The following is a 13,380-nucleotide window of genomic DNA, read 5'->3' as shown; positions in this document are numbered from 1 at the left end:
AGATGAGCTGTATTTCACAGTCATCTGTGTATCTGTTCTAATGGGATTTTCCCCCACACAAATACAAATACAAAGTTCTATGCAAATGAATACAAAGTTCTATGCAAATGGCATAATCAGTGTGGCACATAGTAATTGCATTAAGAACTGGCTAATAGATCTCACAAAGTAATTGTAACTGAGGAACTGTTATCAAGTGGGGCATGTTTCCAGTGGGGTACCTCAGGAATCTGTTCTTGGCCCAGTGCTATTCATTATCTTCAGCGATCTGGAGGAAAATATATGATCATTGCTGGCTACTTTTGCAGATGACGCAAAAATTGGTGGAGTAATTAAAAAAAAAAAAAAAGACAGGTCAATTCTGCAGAGCCTTCTGGATTGCTTAGTAAGCTGGGCTCATTTGAACAACATGTATTTTAATATTGCCAAATGTAAGATACATTTAGAAACAAAAAGTGTGCGTCTCACAGTGAGGGGCTACATCTTAGAAAACAGTGACTCTGAAAACAACTTAGAGGGTCATGATAAGATGCCATGCTAAGAAGGCTAACATAATCCTTGGATGTATAAGCAGAGGAGTATTGAGTAGGATAGAGAGGTGGCAGTATGTCTACGTATAGTGTTAAGGAGACCATTAATGGAGCCCAGCATCCAGTTCTGGTCTCAGTGCTTCAAAAAGGACGTTGAAAAATTGGGGTTCAGAAAAGAAGGTTCAGACGAATGATCAGAGGTGTAGAAAACTGTCTTGCAAAGGACGATTTAAGAAGCTCAATCTGTATAGTTTATCCAAGAGAAGATTAAAATCACGGTCTGAGTACCTACACAGGGAGAAAATTTCTGATTAAAGGGTCTTTAGTCTAGTATACAAAAGCATGACCAAGGCCAATGTCTGGAAAAAGAAACTAAACTAGAAATAAGGTATACATTTTAAATAGGGTAACTAACTGTTGGAACAAATTACCAAGGTATGTGGTGGATTTTCCATCACTTTAAGTCTTAAAATCAAGATTGAATGTCTTTCTGAAGATATGCTTTACCTCAGATTGAAGTTATGGGCTTGATGTAGGAATTACTGAGTAAAATTATAGGACTTGTGTTATACAGTGTCAGAATGGATAATCATAATGGTAATTTATGGTCTTAATATCTATGAATTCATAAATTGTTTAGATTGCAGAGTTTGTGTTTTGTCCTGATAGAAGATTGATATGAGTCAGATGTCAATAGATGTTTGTTTCTATGGTTAATGGGATTGTTAAAATGGCATGCTCTTTCTAATGTAAATACCTTGCTAGTATTATTTGATATACTACTTAATTTCAGTAAATATTACCTCAGTGGGATTGCATGGACTGTAAAATCAGCCCAGATTTTGGTCCAAAAAGTTTATAATATATTATTTGGAATCCAGTGTTTGTTAAAATTGGTACTTAATGTGTCTTGTATGCAGGCTATGCTAGTGAAATTTGGTTAATACAAAACGAATTTAATCTCCCATTATTTTAATCAGTAATAGTGATAAACTGATGACACCCATTGGAGCTGCAAAGCTTAATTTGAGTGTGTCTGTAATATTGACTTAACTCCAACGTCTAAGTAGATGCGGTTAGATTTTTCTAGTTAGTTTAACTAATAAAAGAAGCAGAAGAAATGTTGTAAGAATTACCATAACTATAGTCTTGTTTTGTGCTTCAAATAATAGCAAATTCAGAGAAACCGAAGTTATTTTCCTTTATTTGCAGGGAGTGAGGGAGAAGAATTTGACTGCAGAACAGCAAGTAGAGCCACCTGAAAGGTATGTCTCACCTCCTAGATTTAATCTAAATTACTTACATGGGAGAAGGGTGGTGGCTTTGTGCATCCTCTGCTGGAATCTCCGTGCTTACCCTTTTTGTAAAGGAAATAAGAAATATTTCTTGATCACACAACAGAATGTGAAATTGGGACTCTTTAGTTAAGAATTGTTTCTCAGAAATGGCATATGAAATGTCTGAAGTCTGTTAATATACACTTAGTGGAAAAGAAGGGAATGATGATAGATAAATTAATAACGATAGCAGTAGTTATACTAAATGAAAAAAGGATACATGAGAATAACATGATTTACAGACAACCACTTATTAGCCAGTACATGTCTTCCTACCAGCAAATGAAGACGGGAAATAAACAAAGTTCTTGCAATGTCACTCTTGTAGAGGGGGCTGTTTGGCTGGTGAGGCATTGTAATTTCCCTTCTCCAGGAAGTGTGGACAGTTTTTCAGCTAGCTGAACTAGATTTCTAATATTACCTTCGCTCCTTTGGCAATTCTATCAGGATTAGATGTTGTAGAAGTAAGGCATTTTGCAGTGAAGATGTTTCTCTTAGTTCATCTGGGTACTCTGTATGGTAGCAGCCTCACGTTTTTCTAATAGTTTGGAATGTGAAGCCTTGGTTTAAGGTGCTCTGAGCTGACCTACCACTTCCCGTGACATGACAGAAGTAACCCGCTTAGTGGACTAGCCTATGTGGTTCCACCTGTCCTACACTCGCACCTTCAGTTTTGGCTCATGATATTGAAGAGTATATTAACCTAGCAACCAATTGATGTATCAGTCCTGTTGTACACGTATGGTTACTACAGTGAGGTAGGGTTCTCTCTGAGGGAAGTTCTTTTGCGTGTGAACCAGTACCATTTTCTTAGTTAAAGAAAAGGAGGACTTGTGGCACCTTAGAGACTAACCAATTTATTGGAGCATAAGCTTTCGTGAGCTACAGCTCACGTCATCGGATGCATTCAGTGGAAAATACAGCGGGGAGATTTATATACACGGAGAACATGAAACAATGGGTGTTACCATACACACTGTAACCAGAGTGATCACTTACGGTGAGCTATTACCAGCAGGAGAGTGGGGGGAGGAGGGGAACCTTTTGTAGTGATAATCAAGGTGGGCCATCTCCAGCAGCTGACAAGAACGTCTGAGGAACAGTGAGGGGGTTTTCTTAGTTGTATCTCATGCTCTTTGTGGAAGGCAGCATGGCCTTATCAGATGCTTTGCTGTGTGTAACATACAGGACAAATTGCTGATTCATCCCTAGATGAGTCACAAGGCTCTGTTAGCCTTCAGAAGCTAGCCCTCACCCTCTTCAAGCAGTTCTGTGGGCCTTGGAAATGATTACCTGAGTTTTCCTCTATGATTTTTATAAGTCTCTGAACTTTCATAGCCTCAGTATCAGTTTCAGTTTAGCATTTCCCCCTCAAAACGGATTATTCTATAGCGGACATAGGATTTTTCTCACAAGATATCCTCTGCATGAAGATAATGAACTTGTACAAAGCCTGGCTTCTGTGGATTTCTACTCTTCTGCAGAAGGGATAATTACACCTTTTTTGATATTGTTTTTTTTGCAGGAGAGTCAATCCAATTGTATTAATTGATCAAGAGAGTCTGCACTCTAATCCATGGGTCTGTTTAGTTCTTGGGTGGCTCTTGATAAGAAACAAGGGAAGTCCCTTAGGATTTGTGCAGAAGTTTTCCATTTTTGAAATCTGGGTAAGGACTTGTAAGTCAGAGTCTTTCCTTTCGGGACAGAGGAATGACTTCCTCCGTAAGTGACAAACAGGTGTATGCAGAAAAGGTTACATATTTTGCATAAGAGTCTGAGTCAGGCTCTGGTGCAGGAGTAGTTAAATTGAGTAAAATATGACATTTCTAAAATTCTTGCTGCTCTTTTAAGTTTGGATAGTTAAAGGTTGAGCATCCAAGTGCTAGTTAGGCTTTAAGAGGCAACAGAGTGCTCTTCCATAGGTTCCCATCCAGAGCTGAAGAGATTATTCTGGAGCATCTAACAAGGTTAAACCAAGGCTCTGCCCTCATCCTCATGGGGACTTGACCTGGGGCTTAAAAGCCTTCATGTGTGCTTAAACCTGCCTTTTTAGTAGTCATCTGCTTGGCCAGAAGAAGAGCTTCAATATAGGATTTCTTTCCGTTGGGCACTTTTATCTCTCTCTTCATCTGGGCAAGGTATAATGCTTAATCTTGTTCCTTTTTCCTTACTTTCCTCGGGTAGTTTTTCCCCTTTCCACTTGGGTTAGAATATCTTTCCCCTTTGTTCTGTCCAGGCTTTTGGAATGAAAAAGAGAAAAGTCCATTACACTTTATAAAGCTCTTTGATGTATGTGTATCTGAAAAGAATTCTGGGATGTTAACACAATCAGAACTCCTCTTTGTTCTGTTGAGGGCCATATAAAAGATGCAATAGCTTCTAAGGCTTCTGTTTCTCACTGTCATGCTGCAGAAACTGGAGTCTCTGCCTTCTGTCAAGGTTCATTCCATAACAGTGGCAGACAGGTACCTTGACATCCTTTTATATCTTCTCTATGCTGAAATCTTGATGTGTCAGTGTTTGCATGTAATCTGATCTGTTCTCCCTCCCACGATACACCCATTCTATCTGGTGTCTCATTTGGTGCTGAATATTTCATTTGAAATGTCCACTGTCCAGGCTAACAATAAGGGATGTGGGAGAATAACATATTTTACTAGCTAACTTAATTTTTCCATCTTCCTCTCTGCTGGCTCAGACATCACACCTTGTGGAGTTGGGACTGTTTCTGATTGATTGATTTTTTTGATTGATTGACTCTCTTTTATGGTTATAGCTTTTTCTATTTAGCAATATTCTTATTGCTTGGGATGTCTATTTGACCAACACAAGACAACTTGGACAAGAACTTTGCTTTTTCCGGACTGTTGGTAGGAAGGTTTCTGTTCCAGCCCAGACTGAGGGTATAAGAGCTTAAAACAATTAAGTAATAAGAGTGCGCTCTAATCATAAACTGTTTATTTCTGTGCTAGCAATTTCACATACCCCAAATTCAGTACACCTGCATCCAATGGATTATATTCTGGAGTGGGAGGTGGTGGAGGTGGCAAGATGAGAAGGGAAAGAGGAGTACATTATGTATCTCAACCAGGACAAGAAAAACAGGTAAGAGAAAATACTTCAGTTAAATTGCTTTATTACAGTGGAATTTTTCAAAGCATGGATGCAATGAAACTGAAATATTTGGCTCCTAAGAGACTACACAAAAAATTAATAGTTACAAGCCAGTCATGTTTGTACATTGCCTAACACAATGAGGTCTGGACTATGATTGAAGCTCCTGGGTGCTGTGATAATACAAATAATAAATAATAATAGTTAATTCTGTTGGATATATAGGCCCAAGTCTTCAAAGAGCTGCTGATTTTGAATGCCTCAGTTTTGGTACTCAGCTTGAGACACCTGTCCCTGACTTTTCAGAAGTGCTGAGCCACTTCCATCTCCAGTTGAAAGTCAATAGCTACTCATCACTTCTGGAAATCAGGCCCTAGATTTCTGAAGTTGGGCACCCCAAATTAGAGGCTGCATTTGGAAACTTTGGCCATATTACTTTAGGAGTTCTTCCAATTGTATTGTAGGGTTTCCCTGCTATCAGCTGAATAAATCTATACAAGAAACACTGAGTAAATATGTCAGGGTAATATGTACAGTTTATTTTAAAGGATTAAAATATTAAATAAGGGGCAGTAAGCAAATAAACTATTACATAATTCTATCTTATATGACTTAATAGTATAGAACAAATCAAAATTTTGAAATGGAATAAAGCTGAAGACAACACTATATGTGCATGCAAAAATATTAAATATGTTAGAGATCTGTGAGTGACATTGACTAATGCTTCCCGGGTGCACAAATTAGCCACTCCCTCTTTATTTTTTTTATAATAAAAAATCAATTTAATAAAATGCATAAATAGTAGTACATGTCCACAGAATTATTTCTGTGTTTAGTGTCTCAAATATGTATAGTCCAAAGCATACAGTAAACTATACACTGCCTCTTTTGTCTTAAGTATAAAGTTATGAATCGTTAGACCAATCTTTTGACTGAACTGATGTAGAGAGAAAATCCAGCTGGATATTGGAGATCTTGGAGGGTATTTCTGTAGCACAATAAGAGAACTTAGTATAAAGATTTGATAGGTCTAATTTTTCATTAAATATGTTGAAATGAACCAGTATAGAAGTTGGGAACCCAAATTCCTTTGGGTATAAACACAGGGAGAAAGTTAGGTCTTAATTTATCCACACTTAATTGTTTCTGCATAGATACAAGTGCCACTAATGAGTTGTCATTAAACTATTTAAATCTTTATAATACCCAGTTTAATTTCAGCAGCTAAATACCTTAAAAGAAATGTCTTTATGCTTCAGTGGCTTCTGTGTTTGTTGCATAATTGTCTTACACCTTACCTTAACCTATGTGACATACCATGAAGTCAGACAGCATACTAGACCGGATTGACCACTGGTCTGATCCAGTGTGACAATTCTTGTGTTCCTAAAATAGGGCTTATGCCCTTTTGTGTCTCTGTGATGTATAAAGAAGGCCCGAAAGATTTGTGTGTGTGTGTTTTAAAAAAAGAACAAAACTTGCTTTCTGTGTTTTTTACCTTAGAAATATCAGAAACGTCAAGACTGGTCTTCCTTAGCTTTGCTAGAGGATTTCTTGCAAATCTCAGCATGTATTGAAATCCCACCTCTTAATTAAAGAGTAGGGAGGATCAACTAGCACAACTATCCTTTCTCTAGAATTTTGGTTATTAAAGTTAAATGATGTTCCTTTCCATTTAAAACTTGTTTTTGTTGTTAACAACTCAGACTCTCTTTCATTCTATGTTATTTTTATGGCACATCCTATGGGCAATGGTTGAATTAGCAACTTTGAGACAGTCTTCCCTGTTCTACCTACTGTACACATGATGATCATGGCATACCCATGGAAAGTGCCTGCCAAAGGTTAAAAATGTTCTAGTAGACTAGGGTGGGGGGTTGGATATACATTTTATTTTAAATTTGACTTTGCTGCTTTTAATTTTGTATAGATATTAGAGGGGGAAATGTAGTTTCTAATGTAGAATAGAAAAATAACTAAATAAATGTACAATTTTAGGAGGCGGAGGCACCAGTACTACCCAAAATACCCTTACCAATTAATACTGTATCACTGCCTAACTTCAGCTTTGGCGCCCTTGCCAGTACTAATGTGTCGTCATCACCAATCACTAATACACAACCAGTGATTAACAAGGTAATTTTTTACATTGTATGTACTTAAAACTTTACAGGATTAGAATTGGTTTGTCTTGTTCATTCACCGTGTTGCCTATTAGATATGTTCTTAGTGGTATTAAGGGGTAGACTAAGTAGTGTTAGTTTATGTACAGCTGAGTAAATGAGGGCCATTATATTCTGATGTGTAATAAGATTGCTGAAAGATTTTGATGTAGTTTCACAAAGTTGATGGATTAATTATTGGATAATACAGACGTATGGCATCTGGAAGTGCTCTGGAAAGCCTGTTATTGTTACAGTATGCCAAGATTTATTCAACAATTTACAAGTACCATAAATGGCATTGGAAGCATCAGTAGGAAAGAAATGTCATCACAATAATTAGTGTATATAACTGCAATAAAAATAAACATTAAAAATGTCTAGAGACATTTTAATATTTGTGTACAGTTTTTAAAAAAGAATTGGAGACCCATTTATTTATGGAGGACCTTGTATATGTTGAGTTAAATTTAAGGTTGTTTAGGTGTCTTGGCTGCATTTTTGTACCTTAACATATTTGAATATGTTTTCAGTGTAACCTCAACTCTGAATTTTCTGAGTTTATACCATATGGTTTTGGAATAATTAAAACATGACTCTGATATATTTTACCATAAACTGCTGATATGTACTCTGAACCTTAATTGCATTTCATCATAGTTCTTGTCTGGGAATGATAAATGTCAAAACTAGCTTTCCGAAGTTCAGTGCAGAACTCCTGATATTTTTATAGCCTTAAATAGTTACTGGTTTTTCTTTCAACATATTTTTTTTTTAGATAGTCCTAATATTTTTATTTTTGAAAATTTAGGTGCAACCAGCAAGTAATGCTAGCAGTCCTGTGTTCAGATTTTCATCTCCAATTGTAAAATCTACTGAGGCAGAAGTGCTACCTCCACTGTCTGTAAGTAATGCATGTAGAAACTCTGCTGTCCTTGAAGCTTTTGCTGTGGGCTTAGCAAAACATTTCAAAACAGTAAAGTGGCATTCGTGGCAAATAATGATAAAAGGAACATATGTTTCGATATTCAGTTGGATGCCAAATAAATTGTATGCTAGAGAATTGAAGTCTGAATTTGTACTTCTGTGTTAGACTGAATTAAGATTTCTTCCTTTTGGCATTGAAAAGATCTTTTTTTTTTCCCCTTCCCCTTCTTCAGATTGGGTTTACATTTAGTGTTCCTGTTGTGAAATCAACACAAGCTTCTGGATCCAGTGACACTCCAGTGCCACTTCTGATTAGCCCAGGTAACTAAAAATCCAGTATTTCAGACCTGAAATGTTTTATTTTTTCTAGCACTAGATCTGGCTGGTGGGCATATCCTAGCTGAACTGTCTTACCCCACCATCTGCATTCTCTCAGATGGGGATCATTTTCCACCAGATATTGGAACTAGTGTGTCACCAGGAGGAGTTTCTAGAACAATCATCCCACTCCCAGCCCTCACTCTCAATCTTCCACTTTTCCTCCTATAGGCTGCTATTTTATCCTTTTGTGTTTCAATCACAATGCCTAAGTAATGATTTTTAACGTGTTTGGTTTATCTTGAGACTTGAAATTTTATTTCTTTGACTTGTTCCTTCTGAAAGCATTAATAGTTCCCAACCACAACCTTAAATACTTCTCTGTTGCAAGGGATGTTTTTTTATTTACATAGCCAGGGTTTCTTCTGGCATAGTGTGTTATATGAAAATGCCACTGAAATGTTATCATGTAAAGCATACTTTAATCTGTGCATAAGTTATGGGGACACTGTAAATTTAAACCACACTACTGTTGGAAAACTTTATATACTATTGTTACAAGCAGCAACTAAGATTACTGTTGTGAAAGGTTATAGAGAAAAAATTCTTTTAGTTTAACTTCTTGCATTTGATAGCATTTTTTTTTTTTTAAATATTCAGTTTCCTCTGTTAGTGGGTGTCTTTCACACAGCAAATGTTAGAACTTTTTTTCTTTTTTCTTTTTTTTTTAAGATAGGAAAACCAGATTTTTAAACTACAAAAACTGGCAGGGAGACTCCAGGGCCCTGAAAGTATATTTGACTAATTTTTTTTTAAATTGACTATTTCAGATTGTTTGTTTGTTTTAAAATGATGTCAAATGCACATCTTACACACTAAGGAATTTCAGAACATTTGCTGTGCTGTAGTTACTGCACATGAAAGTCCTGTTATTAACTTATTCCCTTCCCTTCTGTCTTAATAGCTCTATTCCATCAAAACTGGGGTAAATTCCCAGATTTTTTAGGAACTCTTTCTAAATGTCATTTATTAAAACTACATATTTGTGCCACCACAGTTCAGGTTGTCTCACCATTTTAATGATGAAATCCTATCTTGTGGTATTTATAATTTAGCTATAGAAATTGTCTTACCAGAACTTTGGCACATATGGCCCCAGTCTAGCAGTACAAAAACTAACAAAAAGTAATAAAAATTGATGTGACATTTAAAAAAGTGAGTGGATTAAAAAGTAGTTTACGGTGCACTTTGTGTCAGATCAATCATACAAATACTATATTTATAGTCCAAGAGACTGAAGTCTTCTGTCCATAAACAGGCAAAATAATAGCAGTGTGACAGGCAGATCTTTCTCTAAGTATAAAATTTTGGTAGCTTGAAAGCAACTCTTTTTCTCTCCTTTTGAGTCTTCCTCTTTCCCATTCCCACTCTTAATTGCAGGCCCTAATAGTTTGTTTTCAGTGATAGTAAGGAAGAAAAAAATCTTGGGGAAAACTGCAACAGTGGATGTTAATACTACTGCATATGACTACAGTAAAAATGAAAATCAGAAATTCTGCTATTTCTACATTTCTTTTCAGCCTCAAGTGGAACAAAATGTTAAAATATCAAAAAAAAATTGTGGAACAAAAAGTTCTGAAAAATTGATTCAGAAGCGGCAAAACGTTTTTACATTTCTGCATTTTTGATCAGAACAAAATGCTTTGATATTCCCAAACTGAAACCTTTTGTTTCAGTTCAGTTCAATGTTAAGTTGCATCTCCTTCTGGTGCTGCATTGTCTCATTGGATTTGTCGTTTGGGTGCCTCCTGCCTTCATTCTCTCTTAGAGACTGGGCTCTCTAGCCATCCTATATCTCTCATGATGCATCATATGGCCCAGTCACAGGAGAGACTGGCATGGGAGCCTAACGCATAGGAAAGAATGGAGGCATGATAGATCCAAACTACAACGCTCATGGGGCAAGGTGGCAGGATAGGAGGATGCAGTTTAATCTTGAACTGACTGTATAAACCAAATGTTTTGGTTCATTTCAACAAACTGAAATATTTTTATTTGGCATGAACTGACCCAGAGTGAAATATTTTCCTGTTGGGGAAAATATAAATAAAAAAAACTAGCAAAATCAGGTTTTTTTCTATGAAAAATTTCAGTTTTACAGAAACTGCATTTTCTGTGGTTATTTTTAAAAAATGGTTTTTTTAATGGAAATTTCCAAATGGAAAATAAGCTCTACATCCAACCTCTCTTTGCAGGAGTCTGCATTAATTTTATTATGCTTGTCAACAAAGTTGAAAGTGAGAGGCTGTGTAAATGTTTCTTGAAAGTAGAAAGTAACTTTGTAATTATACATAAAAAGTTGATTGGACTTGTATAGTTCTTGTAATAATACACGCATACATAAGTTTCTATCTTGTGTGAACATAAAATTTTAAATCAAATTAAATCAAAATTAAATCAAATCTTGGAAAGTAGGAAGACTTTTGAAAACTTTATATTTTTGGGAGGGATGGAAGAAGGAAATAACCTTTTGATTCACTTTCTCCATGAAAGTAGTAAACTTTCTGTTTAAAGGTAGCACTGCTGTAAATAGCACCAGCAATAAGAGGAAAGAAAAGGAAGAGTACGATGGCGCCTTCAAGCCTGCAGAAGTCCTGAAAGAAGGGAGTGTACTGGATATTCTAAAAAGCCCTGGTGAGATAATGGATTCCATTTTAAAAGAATTTACAGTAAAACCTGGACTAGTATGCAGCGTTGCAGTTCTAGCGAAACTTTAATTAAATCATTCATCTAAGATGAAGTTTTGCTGACAAATTGAAAACAAGCTCAGTGTTGAAAGACTGAATGGAAGTCCATTGTGGTCCAGGACTCCAATATTAACTATGGAAAAAAACACAAGGGTGGATGGTGTAAAGCTTTTTTACAGTGGCTTTACCACTTCTGTTTTTATGGTACTGGAGTCCTCCCCTATCCTCAGGACCCCCATGTAGATCTCCTGTTGTGTGGTGTGATGAATGAGGGCTAAAAAGAGTTCCTCAAAGGAGCTAATGTAAATGTGCCTGATTTTGTGTTTATATTTTTCTAGACTTTACTTCTCTGAAGACACACGCCCCTACAGCCACACAGCCTGTTTCAACAAGCACAGAAGTTTATACACGGCCTGCAATAAGTAATTTTTCTGCAGGTTCATTGGGATTTAGAGAGACCTCTAAACAAGCTTCATCATATTGGCGCTGTGACACGTGTCTCTTACAAAACAAGGCAACAGACAACAAATGCGTCACCTGTCAAGCTGCTAAAGTGCCGACAGCAGACCCTGCTAAACAGAGTGGAATGTTGACTCTAAGCAGCACTGTTAAATCAACTGCTCCTGCCACAGGAACACTGGGCTTTGGAGACAAATTTAAAACAGCAGCAGGAACATGGGATTGTGATACATGTCTAGTCCAGAATAAACCTGAAGCTACAAAATGCGTGGCCTGTGAGACACCAAAGCCTGGAACAGGAGTAAAGCCTGCTCTGACATTGCCAGTGGTCACAGAAAATACAACAGTGGCTTCCTCTCCTAGCTGCACTGAAACTACAGTCACTTTGGGGTTTGGAGACAAATTCAAAAAGCCGAAGGGTTCTTGGGACTGTACAGTGTGCCTTGTGTCAAATAAGGCAGAAGACAGTAAATGTGTAGCTTGTCAATGTGAGAGACCAGGTACGAATTTTTTTTTTTTTTTTTGTATTTTAACTGTCCATGCTTGCTTAAATATTTTTTTAAAAAGCCTTTGTCTTTAAAAAAAACATTCTGTTGTATTTGAAGCTTAAAGTATAGAACATTGAATATTCTGGTTTTAAAATTGAGGATTAAGGTTAATGTATAAACTCTTTAACACATCTGTCTCTTATGACTTGTATCTAAATATTTGATTCTGTTTTCTGGTTACCATTTCTTCCAAGTTTCTGCTTGTGGGCCACTGCTTTGGAACTAGCATCTGGTTCTCCTCATTGCCTGGAATGAAGTAGTTCTGCCCCAAAAGGTTACGCTTCCCTAAGCTGTAGCTCATCTTCCAGCACAAGTTGATAACTTAGTTAAACTCCTTTTGCAAGACAAATGACTCATTCTCCTATGGCGTTTGTAGTACTGCATTATAGAGAGGAGAAGGAAACCACATTGTCTTGAACTGTGGTTCCAAAAAGTCTTCAAAAACACATTTACAGATGTACCAATGTGTACTCATCAGAGAATGAAGGTAGGAATGGACTTCTAGTTTATATCCTGGCAGTGTGTCCACATTCCTTTTATGTTTAAGTAACTGTCAGTCCATTAGTGGAATGTCTCTTGATTTCTAGATGGCAGGGGAGAGCTTCAGCTATATAGTCTTCATTAATATAAGCACATAGCTATTTTGTTATGAATGAGAAATAACAAGAATTTGTGCTATGAGCTGGGGACATATCAGTTGGAAAAGACCTAGGTACATTGGTCGATCACTGGATGACTATGTGGCCGTTAAAAAGGCTGATGCAATCCTAGGATGCATCAGGCAAGGTATTTCCAGTAGAGACAGGGAAGTGTTTATTACCATTGTGCAAGGCACTTGTGAAACCTCATCTGGAATATTGTGTGCAATTCATGTTTAAAAAAGGTGAATTCAGACTGGAACAAAAGCAGAGCAGGGCTACAAACATGATAGAGGAATGGAGAACCTAACTTACAAGAGGAGACTTAAAGGATGTGGCTTGTTTAGCCTAACAGAACGAAGCCTGAAGGGAGATGTGATTGTTCTCCATAAATATATCAAAGGGATAAAACACCAGGGAAGGGGAGGAGTTATTTAAGGGCCAATGTTGGCACAAGAACAAATGGATATAAACTGGCCGTCAAGTTTAGACTTGAAATTAGACAAAGGTTTCTAACCATCAGAGGAATTAAGTTCTTTAACAGCCTTCCAAGGGGGGTAGTGGGGGCATATAAAACCCAACTTGTTTCAAGACTGT

At 36.9% G+C, this 13,380-nt stretch overlaps 1 protein-coding gene across 7 annotated transcripts in view; it reads left to right on the top strand.

Moving 5' to 3' along the window:
- NUP153 (nucleoporin 153) overlaps nt 1-13,380 on the top strand; it is a 62,666-nt gene that overhangs the window by 36,184 nt on the left and 13,102 nt on the right. For 4 of the 7 annotated variants that reach the window (XM_073331994.1, XM_073331999.1, XM_073331993.1 and 1 more), the window contains 7 exons: nt 1,743-1,795; nt 4,840-4,972; nt 6,983-7,120; nt 7,958-8,050; nt 8,307-8,394; nt 10,945-11,085; nt 11,477-12,097. In XM_073331994.1, coding sequence (XP_073188095.1) covers nt 1,743-1,795; nt 4,840-4,972; nt 6,983-7,120; nt 7,958-8,050; nt 8,307-8,394; nt 10,945-11,085; nt 11,477-12,097 — 1,267 coding nt within the window. The remainder of the gene's footprint in view (nt 1-1,742; nt 1,796-4,839; nt 4,973-6,982; nt 7,121-7,957; nt 8,051-8,306; nt 8,395-10,944; nt 11,086-11,476; nt 12,098-13,380) is intronic. The other 3 variants (XM_073331996.1, XM_073331995.1, XM_073331998.1) reach the window with 3 other exon arrangements.

The sequence above is a fragment of the Lepidochelys kempii genome, chromosome 2 (genome assembly GCF_965140285.1).
Source record: "Lepidochelys kempii isolate rLepKem1 chromosome 2, rLepKem1.hap1, whole genome shotgun sequence".
NCBI classification, from domain to species: Eukaryota; Metazoa; Chordata; order Testudines; family Cheloniidae; genus Lepidochelys; species Lepidochelys kempii.
This window is presented reverse-complemented; position numbering and strand designations above follow the sequence as displayed.